Source organism: Lactuca virosa, chromosome 6 (genome assembly GCF_052849685.1).
Source record: "Lactuca virosa cultivar CGN04683 chromosome 6, Lactuca_virosa_CGN04683_v6, whole genome shotgun sequence".
Lineage (NCBI taxonomy): Eukaryota > Viridiplantae > Streptophyta > Magnoliopsida > Asterales > Asteraceae > Lactuca > Lactuca virosa.
The window spans coordinates 212,800,325-212,823,567 of NC_136431.1; the positions used below are offsets into that span (position 1 = coordinate 212,800,325).

Sequence of the window (23,243 nt, forward strand, 5' to 3'; positions counted from 1 at the left end):
AAATAGGTAAAAACCCTTGTCTCCCCCAGTTTCAATGTATATACTGATTTGACTATGTTTAGGTACATATGTGACCATTTTTAGAACATCTTGGTCATTCCCTAAAGACATTAAGCCTTAATCTAATGGACATCATGGATACAGCAATGGTAGTACAATGTCTGCTCATTTTGGTCTCCTAACTCTTTAAACATGTCATCAAGGTCGTGTAATGGACAACTGTCTATATCAATAAAGTCAACATATGATACAATGTAATCCACATATTTTCTACCTAAGGGCTTGGTGGACACTCCACTATATTGTGACTCTTTGATCAACACTTTATAAGGAAAAAATAGTTTCTTTGATGTAAAGCCTTACCCTATTCAGCATCAAAGTCAATCTTTTTTTTTGCTATTTTCACGGACATTCGAAACACATAGGACCATTTTCCTTCGTTTGGTTGAAACCATAGAAGCTTGAGGTTACTCTATTAATCGGAACTTGGGAGGACAAAGCAATATGTGGGTTTCTTGGGAGTGGGACAGGGTTGATAAAATGGAGAGGAAAAAGATAGTATGTGGGGAGAAATGATCACCAACATTAAATAAAGGGAGGTTAAGTGAATTGAAAAAATTACCCTCACATGTTTTACACGTGAGGCAGTTAACGACTCCAATTTGACGGAGTGACTCAAAATGATCATCCATTAAAAGTTTTCAAACAACAAGGATCATTCCTAAGACAAAAAAAAAATTAAAGACCAAACTTCATTTTTTAGAAACCACCTGGAGATTTTTGAAGATTTGTCATTAATTAATAATCATAAGATTATTTGTGACAACCCGAAATTTCTAACTTGTGTAACATTCATATTTATCAGTGTTAGACTCATTTTATTTCCACTTATCACTATTTGGAACCTGTTTTGAGTATTCTAACTCTAGTGAATCAAAGGAATCAGTAATTGGAAGTGTCAGTTTAAATCCTAAACTACCTAGCAACCATAAACCTCCTCAAAAAGGAGTTTACGGTCGAGACCTTGAGTTTACGGTCAGGGTAACCGTAAACTCATGTAAACCGTAAGCTCGTTTACGGTCAGGTGGACCCCTTTTGGACCGAGAACTCTACACTATATAAAGGGGTACTTAGCCTTCATTTCACACTTTAAACACTTCAAAGGCGTTCTCTCTCTACCCTCTCTCTACCTTCATCGAATTTGCTCAAGAAATCCTCAAGAACCCGGTGGTGTTTTAGACCGAAAACACCCATCTGTGTCTTCAAATCGTAAGTATCATCCTCTTATGCTTATGTCTAGTTAGGATTCTTGAGTTTTGCCTTAAATTCGTTACGTTTTCATGAACAAAAGGTGTTTACGGTCTAGTGCATCTTCTTAGACCGTACACCCTTCAATGACTGTAAACATATGGACCGTACACTCTTCAAAGACCGTATATTCATGGACCGTAAACCCATGAACCGTAAACCCATGGAACCGTGAACTCCATGACCGTAAGGTCATTGGACCATAAACACAAGGACCGTGAACACAAGGACCGTGAACTCCAATGGTCATACCTCTTTGACCGTAAACTTTATAGGGTGGCCATATACCCTAGTTATGCAATCATATGTGATTGTATCCCATAAATCTTAGAGTTTCCTAGCCAATAAGGGTGTTACCCTTCTTATTTAGTCGTCTATGCACTAAATTCATACACATACATGTCTATATGTGTTTATTAGGATCATTGTGTGCTCAAGGTTACACCTGACACTCTATAATCCTTTTTCCAGCCACATGTCAGAACCACTCACTATAGGTGAGTTCATACCCCTACATTTTCTATGTTTTTAATGTTTTCAAGGGCGGGGGGGGGGGAATACAAGATAAACATAAATGCTTTCAAAACTCATGCAATTCTCATACTTTAACCCTTTTGTACTGTGTTGAGCATAAGGGACGTTTTCACTAAAATTGCATAGTTTTACGGACTCGCTATTCACTACGTTATACATGCAAACTGTAATCCGTATAGTTTGGGATTTTCCAAACATAACAAGTATAGAAACTTTCACTACTAAACATATACACTAAAACAGAAATAATTTATAGTTTATATCACTACTTTATCATGGTATTCATAACTGTAACTATCACTACATACGATATACATATGGATTTTCACTACGGTTGAACGCTACTACACTACATGTAAACTAGATTGTACGATACTATGAGGCGCTACTTCAATACTGTAATCTTAGGTGTACAGGGATAAATCCTATCATAGTATAACCAGAGTCTCCTGGAGGGAGAGCGTGAGATTTGTGAATATATCTATTCGGGACTGACAATCCCACACCTGAACTGCTAGCTACAGTTTGGCGGGCACGCCTGGGGTGTACAAATGTCATTTAACTCGACGCCTGCAGAACGTTGGAAAGGTCTCTAGTCATATCAAGTATGGTTATACGACTCACAATATGTATAAATCACTCTTGGTTTACAAACGGTCATTCTTCAACGGTTTTATTTTACTAAATAGAACTAATACACACTACAACTGGAGAATTCCTAGAGTTCTCAAACAGAATCGCTCATACAATGGTTTCACGTACGAAATACTTATACATCATGATTAGCATTAGCTAGTCACATGAAGTATTATTTTCGCATATCGCTATAGTTTTCAGAAATGAACATTCATGGTTTTATACAGGATTTGCAAACACTACATTCTTACTAAAGAAAATATCGGATTTTCTTGGAAACATACAGTTATTCATGGTTTTATACGAAATTGCAAACACTACCTTTTCACTAAAGAAAATATCGGATTTTCTTGGAAACATACAGTTATTCATGGTTTTATACAGAATTGCAACCACTACATTTTCACTAAAGAAAATATCGGATTTTCTTGAAACTATACGAACACCTTTACGAACTCATCAATAAGTTTTCATTACAAACAACCGCTTATGAACTCACCAGCTTTATGCTGATATTTTTAAAACTGCTTGTATTCTCAGGAAATCAGTAGACAGGTACTTGCTGGATTTTTGAGAGGCTGGAGCAATAAGAGTTTAATGTTTATACTTTACAAAACTATTTGATGTAATTCAATCAAGTTTCAGACAAAGTTTCAAACTAATGTAATCATTTTCATTTAAGTATTCTTTGTAATGGTTGTGTTTCTATGATTGCTATTATTCATTGGTCGTGATGCTACACACGACAACCTCCACCCCAGAACGTTTCCGCCATTTTGGTTTTGGGGTGTGACAGATTGGTATCAGAGCCCTTGTTTATAGCGAACTAGTATACCGAACCTTACGTGGTATACAACTATAAACACTTAGGGGCCTAAGTGCTCTACACTAAAAGTATACTTTCAAAAATATAAGTATTTTTATAAAAAGTATACGAGCATGCACACATAACAGAATTCGTGTCACTATTAGAACAAAACAAAAAGTGTTTGGATGATGGGGCACTGCGGTTAAACCTGGGCAGTTATGTAATCATGTCTAGGGTAAATATAGCCTGATCAACTATATTCAGTCGAGACATGACCAGCATGTGCTTGGGAGTGACTGTAGTGTTACAGCAGGCCTAAAACTTACCAAAATCATCCCACATAAAATACTATAGGAGTATTTTAGCTAGAGCCAAACCCAGTATGCAGATTCATTTCAAGTGTTGCTACCTCTTCTTTCATAAGCGATAACTTACTTGCATTAGTAACTTTTCTGTGCTTATCGCTTGGTAGAACACTTTTGTTATCAGGATGAGATATATCTTGTTTCATATATCTTGAGGACTTACCATCCTCTTCTTCCTGATTGTTTCTAGAGAAAGATGCCTCCCCGACCAAGACCCATCAGAAGAAACGACAACACTCCGCCACCACCACCACCTCCTCAGTTCGACCCCGTCATGTTTTAGGCAGCAGTTACAGCCGCCGTGACTGCAGCAATGGCACAAGTGAATGCTGGTGGGGCTGGAGGTGGAACCGACCCACAACGACCAAACGGAAGTCAGGGCCATCAAAAGGAGTGTTCCTACAAGGACTTCATGACTACAAAACCCAAGTCCTTCGACCGAAATGGATGTGTCATCGCTGTGACTCGATGGTTTGAGAAGATCGAATCCATCTTCGAAATTTGCGCCTGTTCCGAAGCAAACAAGGTGAAGTTTGCCGCCTGCACTTTCACCGATAGAGCTTTGACCTGGTGGAATGGTCGAGTCAAAACCCTAACCCTGCCGGTGGCAAATGCCATGGGTTGGGAAAGACTAAAGGAACTCATGCTTGCGGAATACTGACCGAGGGGCGAAGTGCAAAAGTTGGAGTACGAACTCTAGAATTTGAAGACGAAGGGTTCTGACATCGCTGCCTACACCGCTAGATTCTGTGATCTGGCTCTCCTCTGTCCGGCAATGGTCACCCCGGAAAGCAAGAAAATCGAGAGGTACATTTGGGGATTGACGCAACCAACCAAGGGGAATGTCTTGGCTGCTAGACCGGCTACATTTGAAAGCGCCAAGGATTTGGCACAGACTCTGATCGATTATGGAATCGATCTGGACGAGGTGGCAGCTGTTTCTGAGCCACAAAAGGAAAGTGGTGGGAAGAAGAAGAAATCATGGAACAAGCAGAAGGGTCAGTCTTCACAGGAGCCCTCCAAGAAACAACAAACAGTGGCAGTTCATGCTGTTACTGCTCCTGCTCCTGCTCCAACTGCTGCTCCGACCACCCAAGCTCCTACCGGTGGTTATTCAGGGAAACTACCTCTGTGCAACAAGTGTAACTTCCATCATCACGGACCCTGTCGTGAGTTGAGTTGCAACAACTGTGGAAGGAAGGGGCACACAGCTCGATACTGTAAGGTACCAGCCCAACCCACCAACCAGGCTCTGGGAGCGGGCGTTGGTCAAGCTTGCTATGGATGTGGAGAAGTTAGGCACTTCAGGAGAAACTGCCCCAAGGCGACAGTTGGTGGCAATACAGGAAGAGTTCTGGCGATGGTCCAGGAGGAAGCGGTCGCTGATCCTACCGTTGTTACGGGTACGTTCCTCCTCAACAACTCTTATGCATGCATTCTTTTCGATTCTGGTGCGGAGAGAAGTTTTGTTAGCCATGCATTCATACATCTTCTCAAACATAAACCCCAACCGCTAACCGAAACATTTACCGTCGAGATGGCTAACGGCGAGAAAGAGAGCACTAACGACAGATTCGTAGGCTGTACTCTTAACCTAGGCAATCATTCCTTTCCCATCGATCTTCTGCCAGACTCTATTAAAAGTTTCGATGTCATCATCGGCATGGATTGGTTGAGCCCCAATCGTGCTGATATCCTTTGTTACGTCAAAGCGATCCGTCTTAATCTTCCCTTTGGTGAAGATCTCATGGTTTGTGGTGATAAACTCAGTTCGAGCCTTCGTATCATTTCATGCATCAAGGCCCAAAAGTATCTGCGGAAGGAGTGCCATGCATTGCTAGCTCATGTTGTCGACGAGACGCAAAAAGTTAAAGACCTCGAGAGCATCCCCGAAGTCTGTAACTTCCCTGATGTTTTCCCCGAAGATCTCCCAGGAATCCCACCCGAGCGCCAAGTCGAGTTTCGTATCGACTTAGTCCCCGGAGCTACCCCCGTAGCTAAATCCCCATATCGCCTAGCGCCGGCAGAAATGCAAGAGTTATCCAGCCAGCTCAATGAGCAGCTCAGCAAAGGATTCATCAGACCGAGTTCCTCGCCCTGGGGAGCCCCGATCTTGTTCGTGAAGAAGAAAGATGGATCTTTTCGGATGTGCATCGACTACCGAGAGCTGAACAAGCTTACCATCAAGAACCGTTATCCCCTACCCAGAATCGACGACCTCTTTGATCAACTTCAGGGAGCCAGTTATTTCTCCAAGATAGACCTAAGATCAGGGTACCATCAGTTACGAGTTCATGAGAATGATGTTCCCAAGACAGCATTCCAAACTCGTTACGGGCACTATGAGTTCGTAGTAATGCCCTTCGGTCTAACCAACGCACCGGCAGTATTCATGGACCTGATGAATCGGCAGCATTCCGAACTCGTTACGGGTACTATGAGTTCGTAGTAATGCCCTTTGGTCTAACCAACACAAAGGCAGTATTCATGGACCTGATGAATCGGGTGTGCCGCCCTTTCCTAGACAATTTCGTGATCGTGTTCATCGATGATATACTTGTTTATTCGCGGAGCGAGGATGATCATAAACAACACTTGAGGCAGGTACTCGAAACACTAAGGGTGGAGAAACTATATGCAAAATTGTCAAAGTGTGAGTTTTGGATCAGGAAGGTAACTTTCCTTGGTCACGTGGTTAGCAAGGAAGGCATACACGTGGACCCTTCCAAAATCAAAGCGATTGAGAATTGGTCTGCACCACAGACGCCCACAGAAATCCGGCAATTCTTGGGTCTCGCAGGCTATTATCGCAGGTTCATCCAGAACTTCTCCAGAATCGCTAAGCCTTTAACTACCCTGACACAGAAAGGTGTAACCTTTAGTTGGGGAGTCAAGCAAGACACTGCGTTCCAAACATTGAAGCAGGCCTGATGCAGCGCACCTATCTTGTCCCTGCCCGAAGGGACGGAAGATTTCGTTGTCTACTGTGATGCATCCAATCAGGCGTAGGCTGTGTGCTCATGCAACGAGGAAAGGTTATCGCCTATGCCTCGAGGCAGTTGAAAACACATGAAGTCAATTACACAACTCACGATCTAGAATTGGGAGTAGTGGTCTTTGCATTAAAGATCTGGACACACTATCTCTACGGAACCAAGTGCACCATTTTCACCGACCATAAGAGCTTGCAACATATCTTTGATCAGAAGGAGCTAAACATGAGATAGTGGCGATGGGTAGAGCTACTCACTGACTACGAGTGCGAAATTCGCTACCATCCTGGCAAGGCCAATGTGGTGGCAGATGCCCTCAGCCGCAAGGAGTATGCAGGTCGTAGAGTGAAGGCACTGACCATGACTATCCATTCCCATTTATCCGCGCAAATCAAGGAGGCTCAGCTGGAAGCCTTAAAACCAGAGAACATGCCGGGTGAAGCCTTGAGAGGAATGGAAAAGAACCTAGGGATCAAGGGAGACGGAGTCTATTATTTCATGGACCGGATCTGGACCCCAAAGTTTGGTGGTTACAGAGAGGTTGTCATGAACGAAGCTCACAATACCAGATACACTGTCCACCCACGATCGGACAAGATGTACCTTGATCTCAAGAAACTATATTGGTGGCCAAACATGAAAGCAGAGATCGCTACCTTTGTGGGCAAGTGCCTGACTTGCGCCAAGGTGAAGGTCGAATATCAGAAGCCCTCGGGTCTACTCCACCAGCCGAATATACCTGAGTGGAAGTGGGAGAGGATTACTATGGATTTCATCACTAAATTACCCAGATCTCCGAGTGGGCACGACGTCATCTGGGTGATTGTCGATCGGTTGACTAAATCCGCCCACTTCCTTCCAATCAAAGAAAATTTCAAGATGGAGAGGCTCACGCGGATCTACATTCGAGAAATAGTTCGCCTTCATGGGGTACCTGTATCCATTATCTCCGACCGAGATAACAGGTTCACCTCGAGATTTTGGAAATCGCTATAGAACGCCCTTGGGACTAAGCTGGATATGAGCACAGCTTATCATCCTCAGACAAATGGACAGAGTGAGAGAACAATTCAGACATTGGAAGATATGTTGAGAGCCTGCGTTATCGACTTCGGCACGTCATGGGACACTCATCTTCCTTTGGTTGAATTTTCCTACAACAACAGCTACCATACCAGGATCAAGGCTGCACCATTTGAAGCTCTCTATGGCCGTAAGTGCAGATCCCCTCTGTGTTGGGCTGAAGTGGGTGACACGCAGCTAGCCAAGGGTCAAGTCCCTAATAGCACTCTCACTGGTCCTGAGATCATCCGAGAGACGACAGAAAATATCATACAAATCCGAGAATGACTGAAGGCCTCACGAGATAGACAAAAGAGCTACGCCGATAAACGACGAAAACCCTTGGAGTTCCAGGTTGGAGACCGTGTCCTATTAAAGGTCTCACACTGGAAAGGCATGATACGCTTTGGAAAGCGTGGAAAGCTAAATCCAAGATAAATAGGACCCTTCGAGATCCTCGCTAGGATCGGTCCCGTAGCCTACAAACTTCGTTTACCTCAAGAACTTAGTAACATTCATCCTGTCTTTCACGTTTCGAATCTTAACAAATGCTTATCCGATGAAACCCTTGTGGTCCCTCTCGATGAGATCGAAATCAACGAGAACCTCAACTTTGTGGAAGAACCAGTCGAAATCATGGATAGAGAAATCAAACGAACGAAACAAAGTCGCATCGCGATAGTGAAGGTTCGCTGGAATGCCAAGCGGGGACCTGAATTCACTTGGGAGCGCGAAGATCAGATGAAACAGAAGTATCCACATCTATTTCCTAATTCATGATTTGTATTCTACGTTCGAATTTCGGGACGAAATTCACTCTAACGGGGGGATGATGTGACCACCCAAAATTTCTAACTTGTATAACATTCATATTTATCAGTGTTAGACTCATTTTGTTTCCAGTTATCACTGTTTGGAACCTGTTTTGAGTATTCTAACTCTAGTGAATCAAAGGAATCAGTAATTGGAAGTGTCAGTTTAAATCCTAAACTACCTAGCAACCGTAAACCTCCTCAAAAAGGAGTTTACGGTCGAGACCTTGAGTTTACGGTCAGGGTAACCGTAAACTCATGTAAACCGTAAGCTCGTTTACGGTCAGGTGGACCCCTTTTGGACCGAGAACTCTACCCTATATAAAGGGGTACTTATGTCTAGTTAGGATTCTTGAGTTTTGCCATAAATTCGTTACTTTTTCATGAACAAAAGGTGTTTACGGTCTAGTGTATCTTCCTAGACCGTACACCCTTCAATGACCGTAAACACATGGACCGTACACACTTCAAAGACCGTATATTCGTGGGCCGTAAACCCATGAACTGTAAACCCATGGAACCGTGAACTCCATGACCGTAAGGTGATTGGACCGTAAACACAAGGATCGTGAACACAAGGACCGTGAACTCCAATGGTCATACCTCTTTGACCGTAAACTCTATAGGGTGGCCATATACCCTAGTTATGCAATCATATGTGATTGTATCCCATAAATCTTAGAGTTTCCTAGCCAATAAGGGTGTTACCCTTCTTATTTAGTCGTCTATGCACTAAATTCATACACATACATGTCTATATGTCTTTATTAGGATCATTGTGTGCTCAAGGTTACACCTGACACTCTACAATCCTTTTTCATGCCACACGTCAGAACCACTCACTACAGGTGAGTTCATACCCCTACATTTTCTATGTTTTTAATGTTTTCAGGGGGGATACAAGCTAAACATAAATGCTTTCAAAACTCATGCAATTTTCATACTTTAACCCTTTTGTACTGTGTTGAGCATAAGGGTCGTTTTCACTAAAATTGCATAGTTTTCCGGACTCGCTATTCACTACGTTATACATGTAAACTATAATCGGTATAGTTTGGATTTTCTAAACATAACAAGTATAGAAACTTTCACTATTAAACATATACACTAAAACAGAAATAATTTACAGTTTATATCACTACTTTATCATGGTATTCATAACTGTAATTATCATTACATACGGCATACATACGGATTTTCACTACGGTTGAACGCTACTACACTACATGTAAACTAGATTGTACGATACTGTGAGGCGCTACTTCAACACTGTACTCTTAGGTGTACAGGAATAAATCCTATCATAGTATAACCAGAGTCTCCTGGAGGGAGAGCGTGAGATTTGTGAATAGATATATTCGGGACTGACAATCCCACACCTGAACTGCTAGCTACAGTTTGGCGGGCACGCCTGGGGTGTACAAATGTCATTTAACTCGACGCCTGAAGAACGTTGGAAAGGTCTCTAGTCATATCAAGTATGGTTATACGACTCACAATATGTATAAATCACTCTTGGTTTACAAACGGTCATTCTTCAACGGTTTTATTTTACTAAATAGAACTAATACACACTACAAATGGAGAATTCCCAGAGTTCTTAAATAGAATCGCTCATACAATGGTTTCACGTACGAAATACTTATACATCATGATGAGCATTAGCTAGTCACATGAAGTATTATTTTCGCATATCGCTATAGTTTTCAGAAATGAACATTCATGGTTTTATACAGGATTTGCAAACACTACATTCTCACTAAAGAAAATATCGGATTTTCTTGGAAACATACAGTTATTCATGGTTTTATACGGAATTGCAAACACTACCTTTTCACTAAAGAAAATATCGGATTTTCTTGGAAACATACAGTTATTCATGGTTTTATACAGAATTGCAACCACTACATTTTCACTAAAGAAAATATCGGACTTTTCTTGAACCTATACGAACACCTTTACGAACTCATCAACAAGTTTTCATTACAAACAACCGCTTATGAACTCACCAGCTTTATGCTGATATTTTTAAAACTGCTTGTATTCTCAGGAAATCAGTAGACAAGTACTTGCTGGATTTTTGAGAGGCTGGAGCAATAAGAGTTTAATGTTTATACTTTACAAAACTATTTGATGTAATTCAATCAAGTTTCAGACAAAGTTTCAAACTGATGTAATCATTTTCATTTAAGTATTCACTATAATGGTTGTGTTGCTATGATTGCTATTATTCATTGGTCATGATGCTACTCCATGACGTCCTCCGTTTCCGCCATTTCGGTTTTGGGGTGTGACATTATTATAAATATGAAAAAATAAATTTTTATTATGAGTGCAATGTTAACTTTTTTCAAATGCAAACTTTCTTTTAAAAACAATTTTCACTAGAATATTAACAATTATTTTATAATTTCTAAAATATACTTTTATTATTTATAATTAAAGAATATTCTCTAAAATATTAATACAAATTTAACAAATTTAATTTAATTAATACATCATCATTAAAATATATTATAAAAAGGAGGGAAAGTAATAATTTGGTTGTAGCTCAAGCTATTGCAATATTAACAAAATTCAAAATTGATGCATTTCCTATCCTAAATTTAAGATGTTGGGCTTGAAATAACTTTTGACAAATAAGCTTATTAAGGAGAAGTCTTTTCGTAACAACTTATTGATTTATTGGCCTTTTAAAAATCCAGTAACTCAAAAAAATATTTGTCAATTTCAAAAATAATTTTCAAAATAATTTTTTTTTCATTAGCTTATAAAAGCTTTAAAAAAATGAGATTTGAAAAGTATGTAAAACTTGAGTTTTTGAAACTTCTTTTAGCCTTTTAATCATAATAGCTAAAAAAAATGAGATTTTAAACAAACACATTTTAACTAATTGACATATTAACTTTTACAACCACAAAATCTAATTCAAACATTTAAAAATAAAAAAAAATAAAAAAATAAAAAAAAAAAAAAACTCATTTTACCACTACGATAAGTCAAAAAACACTTTTGTCCAAAATGATTTTTGGAGTTCAAAAAGCAATCTCAAACCCCTAACTTGCTAGCTATGAAAGGCTTGCAAAATAATTTGTGGGCCCACTAATCACTAACTTCATATTTTATTAATGATTTTTTAATGTAATTATATTTATATATATATATATATATATATATATATATATATATATATATTGTGGACGTGTGTGGACAATGTTGTAGGTTGTTTGATAATGTAAATATGTTTAACCTAACATAAATATCGTCATTACCATGCATTCTCACTAATTCTTATTCATTTTTGTTCTCACACTCTTTTTCACTCATTCTCACATTCCTAAAGAATACGATTATCAAGAACACATTTGGACAGCATGAGAATCATAAAAATTCCATATTACCCTTATATACGATTTAATTAGTGAAATGCATGTTAATGATAATAGTTATGTGAGGTTGAATGTATTCATATTACCAAACAACAAATTCTCTTACTTATTCTCATAGAATAGCGTTGTCCACACGTCAGCACAATAGATGTTCATCCACTTATGAACCTAACTCTCTCTCTCTCTCTCTCTCTCTCTCTCTATATATATATATATATATATATATATATATATATATATATATATATATATATATATATATATATATAATTCATTTACATATTTTATGCATTATATTTTGTATATTGTAAATATTACATTATTAATTATAATAAGTAAAGTATATTATAAAAATTATAAATTAATTGATGATATGTTAGTGGGGTCCACTTTAAACAAGTGTTATTATTATACTGGTATGAGTTCTAATGCAAAATTGAAGTGACAATATTAAAAGATTAGTAGTCTTGTATTGATGTGGATGGTCTTGACGATTTCAAATGTATCTAGCTTTTGATTTTTCTAAACCACGGGTGTTAGATGTCTTTTGTTCGTTAGCAATTGACTAACCAAAACATAAAACTTCGCAAATAAATCCAATAGGATAATAAATAAGTAATTATGAAATTGAGATGCTTAGGAGCATGCAACTATTCAGGAGTAATATTGTGTGAGTTTCTTTGTCTCTCATCATCGTTGTAACAAACATCAAGGAGGAAAAATATGGCATATATGCCAAAGAATTCAGCCTCAGTTTATGGACAATAAATTACAATGTTTTGGCAATGGTGAGTTTCTTTCTTTCTATGTGTTATGTGGTTGTGTTCACCTCCTATAAACATGATGTGGAAGGGCACGTTCACCTCTTACAAGTGGCTTGAAAGGACACAACGATGGTGTTGGTTATGATTTCCGCGAAGTTCATTGACGGAGTTAGGTAGGAAAACGACATTGAAGATGTTGGGGAGGTTTCGTCTGATTTGGGGTTGGGCCAAGATAGTCAGCCAGGAAAATGGAAGGGTTGGGGTTTTCATGTGTATAAATACTATATAAATTAATTTAAGTAACATTTATATTATTGATAATTAAAACCAAAGGGAAATAAAAAATCAAAGCAAGTGTAAAATAGTAATTTAAGATTAAATATGAAACAAAATGTAATTCTAGGAATAATCATGCAAAATTGAAACGAGGACCATCCGCGTCAAAATATATTTATAGACTGAACTTGTGATTTTTGTAAACCATTATGTAATTTAGTCTTAAACATTTTCCTATATATAAATAGATTTTTCTAATATTAAATTGAAATAATAAAAAAAGTTATTCGGTTAATATAATATGTAAATGATAATCGATAAGTTGGTTTTCGCTAAATATGTCGGTCCAAAATATATATTTGTCATTGCAAGTTTTCTGTGAAATTTTAAAGTTAAAGATGACATAACAAGTTTGCAAATAATTTAAAGGGCTTTGAAAGCCAAATATAGATGTTTTAACTACGAGACTAAGAGCAGTTAGGTTTTTTTTTTTTTAGTTTTTACACTAATTGATGTTAATCTGATACTAATAAGATTTGGTTAAATGTGATCCATATCGTGCCCATCTATCCATGTATATATATATATATATATATATATATATATATATATATATATATATATATATATATATATATATATATATATATATATATATATATATATATATATATATATATATATATGAAGAATTCAGATTCCAAGTATTCTAAATCAAAACAAACTTTAATGCAATCTGGCAAATATTTTGGTTAGATCATTTTGTTTACTAGTTTTCACGTTTTTATAGGTATCGAAATAATGTGTTTTGGAAATAATGTATGCAGTGCTCTTGAAATAAAAGTGCTTGGTGATTAAAATCTCTATCAATCAAGATAAATAGGAGAATCCAAAATGACTTGTAAAAAGAGCTGGAACAACTATATTGTATTTAGATTTTTTCTGCAAGATTAGTTGATAGTTGATAAATTAGCTTATAAATTAATAATATTTGGTAAAAATATAGCTAATAAACTATAATGCAAATCTAAAATGACATAAAATGTTTAGATATATAATAAAAAACAAGTATGAGATATAATTAGATATATATATTTTGAATATTTTTGAGAAAGCTTCATAAACTTCTTAAAAACTATTTCTAAATAGTTTATCAAAAACTAATTTATAAGTTACAATAAGCTATTAAGTTATTTTTATAGTTTACCAAATAATAAATTATATAAACTAACTTATTTTTATTAAAAAAACCATAATATACCTTCTATAATATTATCATGCCTATCAGATTTTACATATAATATAAAACCTATAAATTAAAAGATTAAATTAAAATATAAACATGCATTTTCTGACATATATTAGACTGAAAGAAGTGGGAGGGAAGCTTCCCTCACTTTTGGTGGGCCATACCCCTCTTTCCCTCACTCTCATTTCCCTCACCTAAAAGCCAAGGAATGGGTGGGAAGCCATTCCCTCACTCTTTTTTTTTATTAAATAAAATTAATTTTTTTGTTATGAATTATAATTTTTAAATTAATACTAAACATAAAAGGGTCTAATCTGTTTCAATGATTAAGTTATATGTATGTATTTATAGTAGTGGTAAAAGGATAAAAAGAAAAAAAAAACAAATAAAAACAAAACTAGCCGTTACAGCCAAAAAAAAATTACATTTTTTACCGTTATTCAACGGTTGTTTTCAACAAAAAAATAAATAAATAAAGGGCCGGCCAATCGCAACAAGAGAGAGAGCGGGAGAGGCTCCCCTCTCCGTTTCCCGCACAACCCTTTCCCGTGCCGACGGTGCGGTGTTCCGCCGGGCGGGAAGCTCCCCGCTTCCGTTCCCCGCGCCCGCTCCGTCCGGCCTTAGTAGTGGTTAAAGCACCTGAAACCCTGGAAAGCATCCTCTCATGGTTCACATTAAAAATAGAAAGACAAATGAATATAAGATAAAACTAAGACAATAAAGATTCCAAAACTGGATCTATCTTTTCGATAATCGGAAACCAACTTCAACGATGAAGTACAATGTAATCTTCTCTAGGTCGTTGTTGGATTAGATTAAAATATAACTCATCAAAGTAATATTAATAATTAGTTATTAGGGTGAAGGAAGGGGTAACCCTCTTAAGAGATTTTTTAGTTTTTTTCATAACACATAGGCTTAGAATGTCTAGTACAAAAAAGATAGGGAATGGAAGTCTAACAATTTAATAGGTTTAATTTTGAAGAAAAAAAATTAAAATATTCAGAGAAACACAAATCAACCAACCACAACACACATTCATACTTTCTCTCTCCTCTCTCCTCTCGCTACACCCAGAGCACCCTCATTAGCATAAGGTTGGGAGTGGTGTAGCATCTTTAACACTTCTCTTAACACCTCCACTCCTATAGCCTTAGGTGTTATTTGTTTTTTTATTAAAAACCTCTTCAAACCTCTTCGTGCTGCGCGGCGCAGCACACGCGTAACACTTTCTTTCCCGCAGCTGTTTGTTTTTTCGCAGACTTCGAAATTAAAAACCTCTTCTCGTCCTCTGCTTGGGACAGCACTTGAAAATTGCTTCTAACCTCTTCAAAACTAAACCCTAAAAAAAAAAAGCGGCCACTTCCCATTCGTTCCAGGAAATCTATCGCGAGGCTCTCATCTCCAACCTTCTCTCGACCACGATACTCCTCTCAGACCAGCCACCACCGGCGCAGCCCCCACCGGCGTCTCCCCTTCCGGCAGTCGTCATTCCAGGTTTGTTTTCTTTTTTTTTTTCGTTTTTTGCTGTTGAAGGCAGCGATTGTGCTTGGGTATTTTCAACATTTCGATTTTGTTGGTGGCTTTACTTCATTGTTCATGCTTCATATTAATTGTTTGATTTTTGTTGTTGAATCTTTGTTTTTGCTTAATCTTGATGTTAATCTTATCAAATAGTTCATGCTTTATATCAAATAGTTGTTCTTGAATCTTTGTTCTTGCCCCAATTTCTTCAATTTGTGCTTAAAATGTCATATACTGTTGCTTAATTGTCATGAAATATTGCTGAATTATTGTTGAATTGTCACTAATTATTGCTGAAATGTCACAAATTGTTGTTGAAATGTCACAAATTGTTGCTGAAACGTCATGAAATATTGTTCAAATGTCATAAAATGTTGCTGAAGTGTCATAATTGTTGCTGAAATATGAATAATCTTTGTTGAAATTGGTTATTTTCATCAATACAAGTTGTAATTATGCTGAAAGTTGTTGGTATAAGGTTATGTGTGCTAAAGTATGTATTCCATGTGGTTTTTTTTATTAGCAATGGCAGATAAGCATACATGGACCAATGAGCAAACAAAATTCTTATTGAACACTTGCATTGAAGAAGTACAAAATGTGGGTAGAAAAGGTTTGAGTTTGCACAAACATTCATGGAACAAATTAGGAACAGCCATTAAGGAAACGTTTGGTGTGGATTTGAGTCAAAGACAATTGAAAAACGCCTATGACAACCTTAAAGCCAAATACACGGGATGGTTATACTTGAAAAACAAAACTGGCAACCTTTACAATCCTCAAACAAACACTTTTAACTTAACAAATGAGGAGTGGGAGGACTTTAAAAAGGTATATATATATATATATATATATATATATATATATATACACACACACATATTAATATGTATTTTGTTTATATAGTTGCCATTTATTCTTATACTACTTTTGTTACATTGATTGGGTTTAGGGAAATCCGAAAGCCGCTTCTTTGAAAACTGTCCCATTGTTGTTTCCAGAGCTTTGTGCAGAACTCTTTGATGGAAATAGTGCCTCTGGTAATCTCAGCTATCCCACATCCCAAACACCATCGGGACATGGAGCATCTTCTTTCCATGTCGCACCACTACAACTTATGGACACCCCTTCTGTTAACATAGATGGGGATGATATCTTTTCCAATCATACTACTCAGCCACCACCTTCTGCTTCTTCACCTTCTGGTAACCCCAACAAAAGAGCTAAACCCTCAACTCCTAGACCTCGAGCTGCTAGTGCCTCACCTGAGCCACCTGCTAGTGCCTCACCTGAGCCACCTTCTGCAGAAAGCTCTATGACATTTGACTCAAGGGCCAACAATTCCCCAATGTTTAGAGAAGCTAGAGTTACCCGAGTTAGGCCCAGTAGACCCTCTACGATTTGCCGCTTATCATATTTTTAGAGGGACCATGAATATGAGAGAGATGTGGGTAAATTTGCCTAATGATCCACAAATATTAAGAGGATGGATCGAGATGACAGCTACAAGTTTAGGAGTATTGAAGGATGGAAAGATTGTCCATTAAGTTTACATATTTGAATTGTTTAGGTTTTAATTGCATGTGTTAGAACTATGTGGTTATGTTTTTTGGTTATTTTGGTACTTGAATGTTATTTGCAGTATGTGGTTATTTGGTACTTGAATGTTATTTGCAGTATTTGGAACTTGAACTATATGGTTATGTATTTTGGTTATTTGGTTATGTTATTTGGTACTTGATTTTTATGTTTTTTTATTTGGTACTTGAGTTTGATGTTATTTTATTTGGAACTTGAACTATGTGGTTATGTATTTTGGTTATTTGGTTATGTTATTTGGTACTTGAGTTTTATATTTTTTTTATTTGGTACTTGAGTTTTATGTTTTTTTATTTGGTACTTGTGTTGATTAATAGGTTCCTAATGGATCACGACAAAAAAATACTACTCATAATTCTAATGTACTTGTACGTCCGCTACTTTTGGAAGAGGGGTGTCAAACGAGTGCGGGACAACGATTCGGAAATGACGGGACATGAATTTACGTTAGAGTTACTTCACCGTAATCCTCTATAATGTGTTGAAGTGTTACGCATGTCCCGTGAATCATTTGTCCGGCTATGTGCTCATTTTAGAGTAAACTACGCGTTAAAGGATAGCAAACATGTGTCGGTTGAGGAGAAGATGGCTATGTTTTTGATGATGATCGGTCATAACCAATGTTATGTGATTATCAAGCGGAGATTTCAACACTCAAAGCAAACAATTCATAAGTTTTTTCATGAAGTGTTGGACAAAATGTTGCTTTTCGCACATGACATTATAGTGCCAACTTCTTTTAATCCGAATCCAAACATTCCGGGACATAATAGGAGGCTACGATGGGTGTTCAAGGGAGCAGTTGGTGCACTTGATGGCACTTTGATACATGTTGTTGTCCCTACAAACAAACGGGATTAATATAGAAGTAAGGGAAAAGGCGATTGTTACCAAAACGTATTGGCAATATGTGACTTCAACATGATGTTTACGTTTGTTGTGGCCGGTTGGGAAGGGATAACACCCGATTCTAGAATTTTATCAGAAGCATTAGCAAATCCACATGCACCATTCCCGCTTCCACCACCAGGTAAATTTATGGTTATTTAAATAGTTTTATCTTAGCTTGAAAAAATAAATGACTTTTTTTTTTGTTTTCTTTTTACAGATAAATATTATCTTTTTGATGCCGCCGCCTATGTAAACATTCAAGGTTTTATGGTACCGTACCGTAATGTGAGGTATTGGCTTGGAGATTTCCGTCGAAGATGTGCATTAACGAATAAACAAAAATTTAACCATGCACACGCAAAACTTCAGAATGTCATTGATCGTCTTTTGGTGTCTTGAAAGTACGATTCCCTATATTGAAGAGGATGACACCATTCTCGTTGGTTACACAACGAAACATTACCCTAGCATGTTTTGCGCTTCATAATTTTATAAGAAGAGAGGGACTACGTGATGAGTTTTTTGCACGATATGATGAACCAAATGCCTCGGTTCGGAATAACAATGCAATCGTTGATAATGATGAATATGAGATTCCAACACATGGTACTGCAGCAGACCGTGAATATATGACCCGGTTACGATATGAAATTGCCGAACAATTGATGCAAAATATAGAATGAAAATTATTAAAGTTTGGTTGTATGAATTTTATTTAAAAATGTTATTGTAAGACTAATTTGGTTGTTTGAATATTATTTCAATGTTTTAACACTACAATTATTAAATTTTTGGTATTAAAAAACTATTTTCGGTTTATTAAATTACTTTATTTTAAATTTTTTAATATCTGCATCAGTCTGCAGACGTTAAAAAAACAAATATGCTTCTCATTACAGTCTGCAGCATTTTGGTCCACCTCTTCTGCTGCAGAGGTGGTCCGCAGACTTCAGATAATTTCACTTCGGAAAAACAAACAGCACCTTAGTGTTTTCATCTCACGTAAATGTAATTTTATTTATTTATTTATTTCTTTTTTTGTCGTTCTACAAAAGTGATTGAATATCAATTATTTATATAAGATATCCACAAAAATTATCATTATTATATATATATTAAACTTATGAAGAAAAGTAACAGTGAATTTGCTCTATTTTGGTCGCTGATTGCCCTCCTCTTTTTAAGAATTGCAGTTTGCCCCCTGTGTTGATCGATGGCTGTTAATTAAAGGTCAAAGTTTGCTTTTTCATATTAAAAGTGGGAGGAGTGGATTAGTGTCAAGAACACGTGTTAAGTCCCTCTTTCACCTCCCCGGCTTCCAATCATATGTCTACACCTTTTCCACCGTTTAAGAGTTCCTCGCTTTTAAACCTTCTTTCAATCGGTTTCTATCGGATGGTAGACCATTCCACCGTCTCTCTCACAATCGTCGCAACTTATGGGCTTATGCTTCTAGATCGACGCCTCCGATTACCATCTAATCGACCGATGAGATCGACACATACTACTCCTTCCATGGCGGTTTAGGTAGAGGATCATGGTAGTCGGATTTTAGTCCAGTAAAGCAGGAACCACCAATTTTGTGCTGGACTCGATATTGAAGGTAAACTTGAAACCCTAGAATTGATAATTTCTATTGAGATCCTGAAATTTGTGATATTCCTCATATATGATTGAATTTTTTTTCCAGGCGGTTTATAATGGGCACTTTGAAGGAGGTTACAGAGCACAACAACTCCAGGCGCCGACAACCAACCTGTGGTTATAGACGACAAGGAGATTTGGAGGCGGAGCAAGATTTCCGATGCTAACAGAGGGAAGCAACCTTGGAATAAAGGCCATAAGCACAGTACGGGTGCTATATAGCTTGATTTCGCAGGTTATATATTCAATCCTATGCTTCTTACTCTATACCACGCTTCTAACATCCATATATTTGCAGAAACCCGTGAGAAGAATTTTTTGAAAACCACAAAAATGACAATAGATGATGGACAATTTGTCGTCATGTGACTTATGGCTATATCTGATGAGTCCTGTCTCCATATGGTATAATTTCATGTCACAATCTTCTATTATTGGTATGATAATTATCAAGATTTCATTTTGCAAATCTGATAAGTTGTGAAAACAAGATCTCATGCTTGAAAAAATTTGTTGGGTGAGTTCTAATTTTCATTAATGGTTTTTTTTTATCATAAAAACATATGCTAGATAAATCATGGTTACCTTTCTTTTGTTTTATTCAGCTAGGTGAAGAAGGTTTATAATGGGTGGGCAAAACTTGGTGCTTCCCCACAAGACGTTTTACATAATTAGTTCGACAGATGGAATTCATCAAAAACAACTTTTTATTGAGTAGTTTAGAAAAATGGTCCCTGAGTTTCTTGGAGATTGTAGGCAAGTTACTATTTAAACATAGGACTCTACAAGTAATCGATTACGATCCGCTTTTGTTTATGGTTAATAAAATATTTCTTTTCAGGTAAAAGTTAATTACTCATTATATATTTATTTGTTTTTTTCTATTGTGATTCTTTTCCGGTCATTCTAACTAACTTCTTTATGGTACGTTGTTTCATCCCAAAAAAAGTTTTGGTTCTAAATTCATCATTTTTTCCTACTCGAAAAGGTCTTAATATCTGAATTTTGCCATCTATGTAAAGCTCCTACCAATGGGTGTTTTGGTCGGAGGGTTGGTTATTGAAAGGAATCGATGGTGGATGACATCGCAGATTAGCTTCAAAACAAATGGTCCAGGTGGGTCTACTGGATCTGGTAGATGAAGATGGAAGGGAGACCTGACTTTAAAGACACACAGGTACATCTTCCCATATCTTTCCTTCTTGATATGTTAACAGTAGGGGTGGATATAAGAAAAGGAGGGTGTTGCTTTTCATCTTTATCATTTTAAAACTCCGTTTGCTGTAATTATATCTATGTAGAGTCAATTGTATACTTACAAAAGTGATGGTATCTATTAGCATTTTTCTCATTATTGCTTTATGTGGCAAACAAAAAATGACAATTACCTTTATTTCCAACAGTATAACCTTCCCATCTAAGTTCTTCCTCACTTTTGTGTTTGAATGTAGGCATTGCTGATATTGACTCAAATTTTCCACCAGGCTAAGGGTTCTTCTACTTTCCCCACTTTGACCTCCAAATGGTGTTTGACGAAAGGCTGAATTCCCAAATGGTGGTATTGTCTCCCCTATAAAAAAAAATTTCTAAGCAGATGGTGACATTTATTAAAAAAAAAAAAGAATTTCTCTAAAAACATTTAATCATACTAACTAAAAAACAGAAGGTAATTGGATAATATATACTTCAACTGCCTAAAAAGAAGTCGTGCCTATCACACCATTAGATGCCATGATTGGTTAAGTGTTGGAAGGAAAGTGGAATCATAAAAGGACTGAATTATCCTTGCCACCACTAATGAATCTGGTGAACATGCTAACAACAATAATAATTACAATCTTCTAGTTTGATTTTTTTTGTACCTAATCAGTATTGTATTTTTAAGATTTTGTTATTGTTGTAGGTATTGGGAGAACCCGGGAGTGGAGGATCATCAACACCATCTATGGTAGATGCTATCAAGAACTGGCAAAAATCTAACCCAAAAAAACTCATCAGAAACATGGAACAATCTGTCGCTACAGATTCTACTTTTGAATGTCTTAATTTCTAAAGCAAATGGTTGTGTTGCAGTCAGATTCATACAAAACTGTTGTTGACAGCTGCAACATGCATAAATCAAAGATGGTCATTGTCATCGTTTTCGGACGAAAATCATAGCATTGTACTCTTGCTTCTTTCTAAGACAACATTGTATAAAACTGTAGATTAAATGCGATAAATGGAAACGTGGTTTTATTTATTTGATTATCATAGTATTGTACTCTTGCTTCTTTCTAAGACAACATTGTACTTCATCAAACACCTTTGACCCATGCGGAGCATGGGTTCACCCTCTAGTATAATGAATGAAGTATATAACAAGATCATTTTTTTTAAACGTGATGTTAATTTGAAGGAAAATTAAGTAATCTAACCACCACAATTTAATGTTTATTTGAAAAAAAAATAACCTAAAAATTTTGTTTTTAACAAAAAATAACCAATTGGTCTGGAATAGGCATTCCGGACCAATAAAACATTTTTTTTGACAAAAAAGTACATTTCAGACTGTCATTCCAGATTCCGGACTGAAATTTCGGATTTTGAAAAAAAAAAAAAAAACTTCAGAATTTCAAGAACAAGTCCGATATCCAATGAACCATTCCGGAATTTCGAGAAAAAAAATCGTTTTTTACTTAAAACTAACAAAAAGTTAAGCAAACATAATATATAAAATCAGACATTATTGGAAAAACGATGACATTAAACACTTCGAAATTGACATTTCGGACATACGTTGAGATATTTCTATGAAAAAAAATAGAATAAGCCAAAAGTAACTCCAAAATTTGGAGATCAAACCAGGAAAAGAGCATTCTTTATAAAAAAAATGAAAAAGTAGTCTGAAATATGAATAGTAGTCTGGAATGAAGATTCGGGAGAAAATGGTTATTTTTCAAAATTAAAAAAATGGTTATATATATATATATATATATATATATATATATTAAAATAAAACCCTTTTATAATGGTTAGCTTATTTAATTTCTCAAATTTTAATGGTGACATTTGTTGATATTAATGGTATATAATTTATTTTTCAATTACACCTAAATATGTCAACATAATTTTTAACTAATAGTATTTAATTGATTAATTTAAATATGATGTTAATATTAATGGCGACATATTTTAGTCACATGTAACACCAAAAAATATAAAACATATTCAATGGTGGCACTGAGGGTGTGCGGGTTGTGCGGTTGTACGGGGCCTCCGATTTTAAGGACGCCCGAATTTTGAAACAAATCTATAGTTATGGTGTTGGTATTTTTGTAAAAGACATTTTTGAGTGTTGTCATTAAAGAAAATTAGAGATGTCGGTTACTTATATACATAATGTAATA

At 36.5% G+C, this 23,243-nt stretch overlaps 1 protein-coding gene and 2 long non-coding RNA genes across 3 annotated transcripts; all 3 read left to right on the forward strand.

Annotated features, from left to right (window-relative positions):
- Window positions 1-17,814: 17,814 nt before the first annotated feature.
- LOC145122274 (uncharacterized) lies at window positions 17,815-18,180 on the forward strand. Its single transcript, XM_079057899.1, has one exon. The coding sequence runs from the start codon at window positions 17,815-17,817 to the stop codon at window positions 18,178-18,180; it is 366 nt and encodes a 121-aa protein (XP_078914025.1).
- A 1,331-nt stretch (window positions 18,181-19,511) lies between these two features.
- LOC145119034 (uncharacterized) lies at window positions 19,512-20,207 on the forward strand. Its single transcript, XR_013713611.1, has 3 exons — window positions 19,512-19,813; window positions 19,901-20,089; window positions 20,153-20,207. It is a non-coding gene; the product is annotated as an uncharacterized LOC145119034 (long non-coding RNA).
- A 576-nt stretch (window positions 20,208-20,783) lies between these two features.
- LOC145119317 (uncharacterized) lies at window positions 20,784-21,872 on the forward strand. Its single transcript, XR_013713771.1, has 3 exons — window positions 20,784-21,031; window positions 21,306-21,412; window positions 21,758-21,872. It is a non-coding gene; the product is annotated as an uncharacterized LOC145119317 (long non-coding RNA).
- Window positions 21,873-23,243: the final 1,371 nt, after the last annotated feature.

Bases quoted from the DNA above. Each gene is read 5' to 3' on its own strand.
- LOC145122274 (XM_079057899.1), top strand. From the start codon at position 17,815: ATGTCCCGTGAATCATTTGTCCGGCTATGTGCTCATTTTAGAGTAAAC.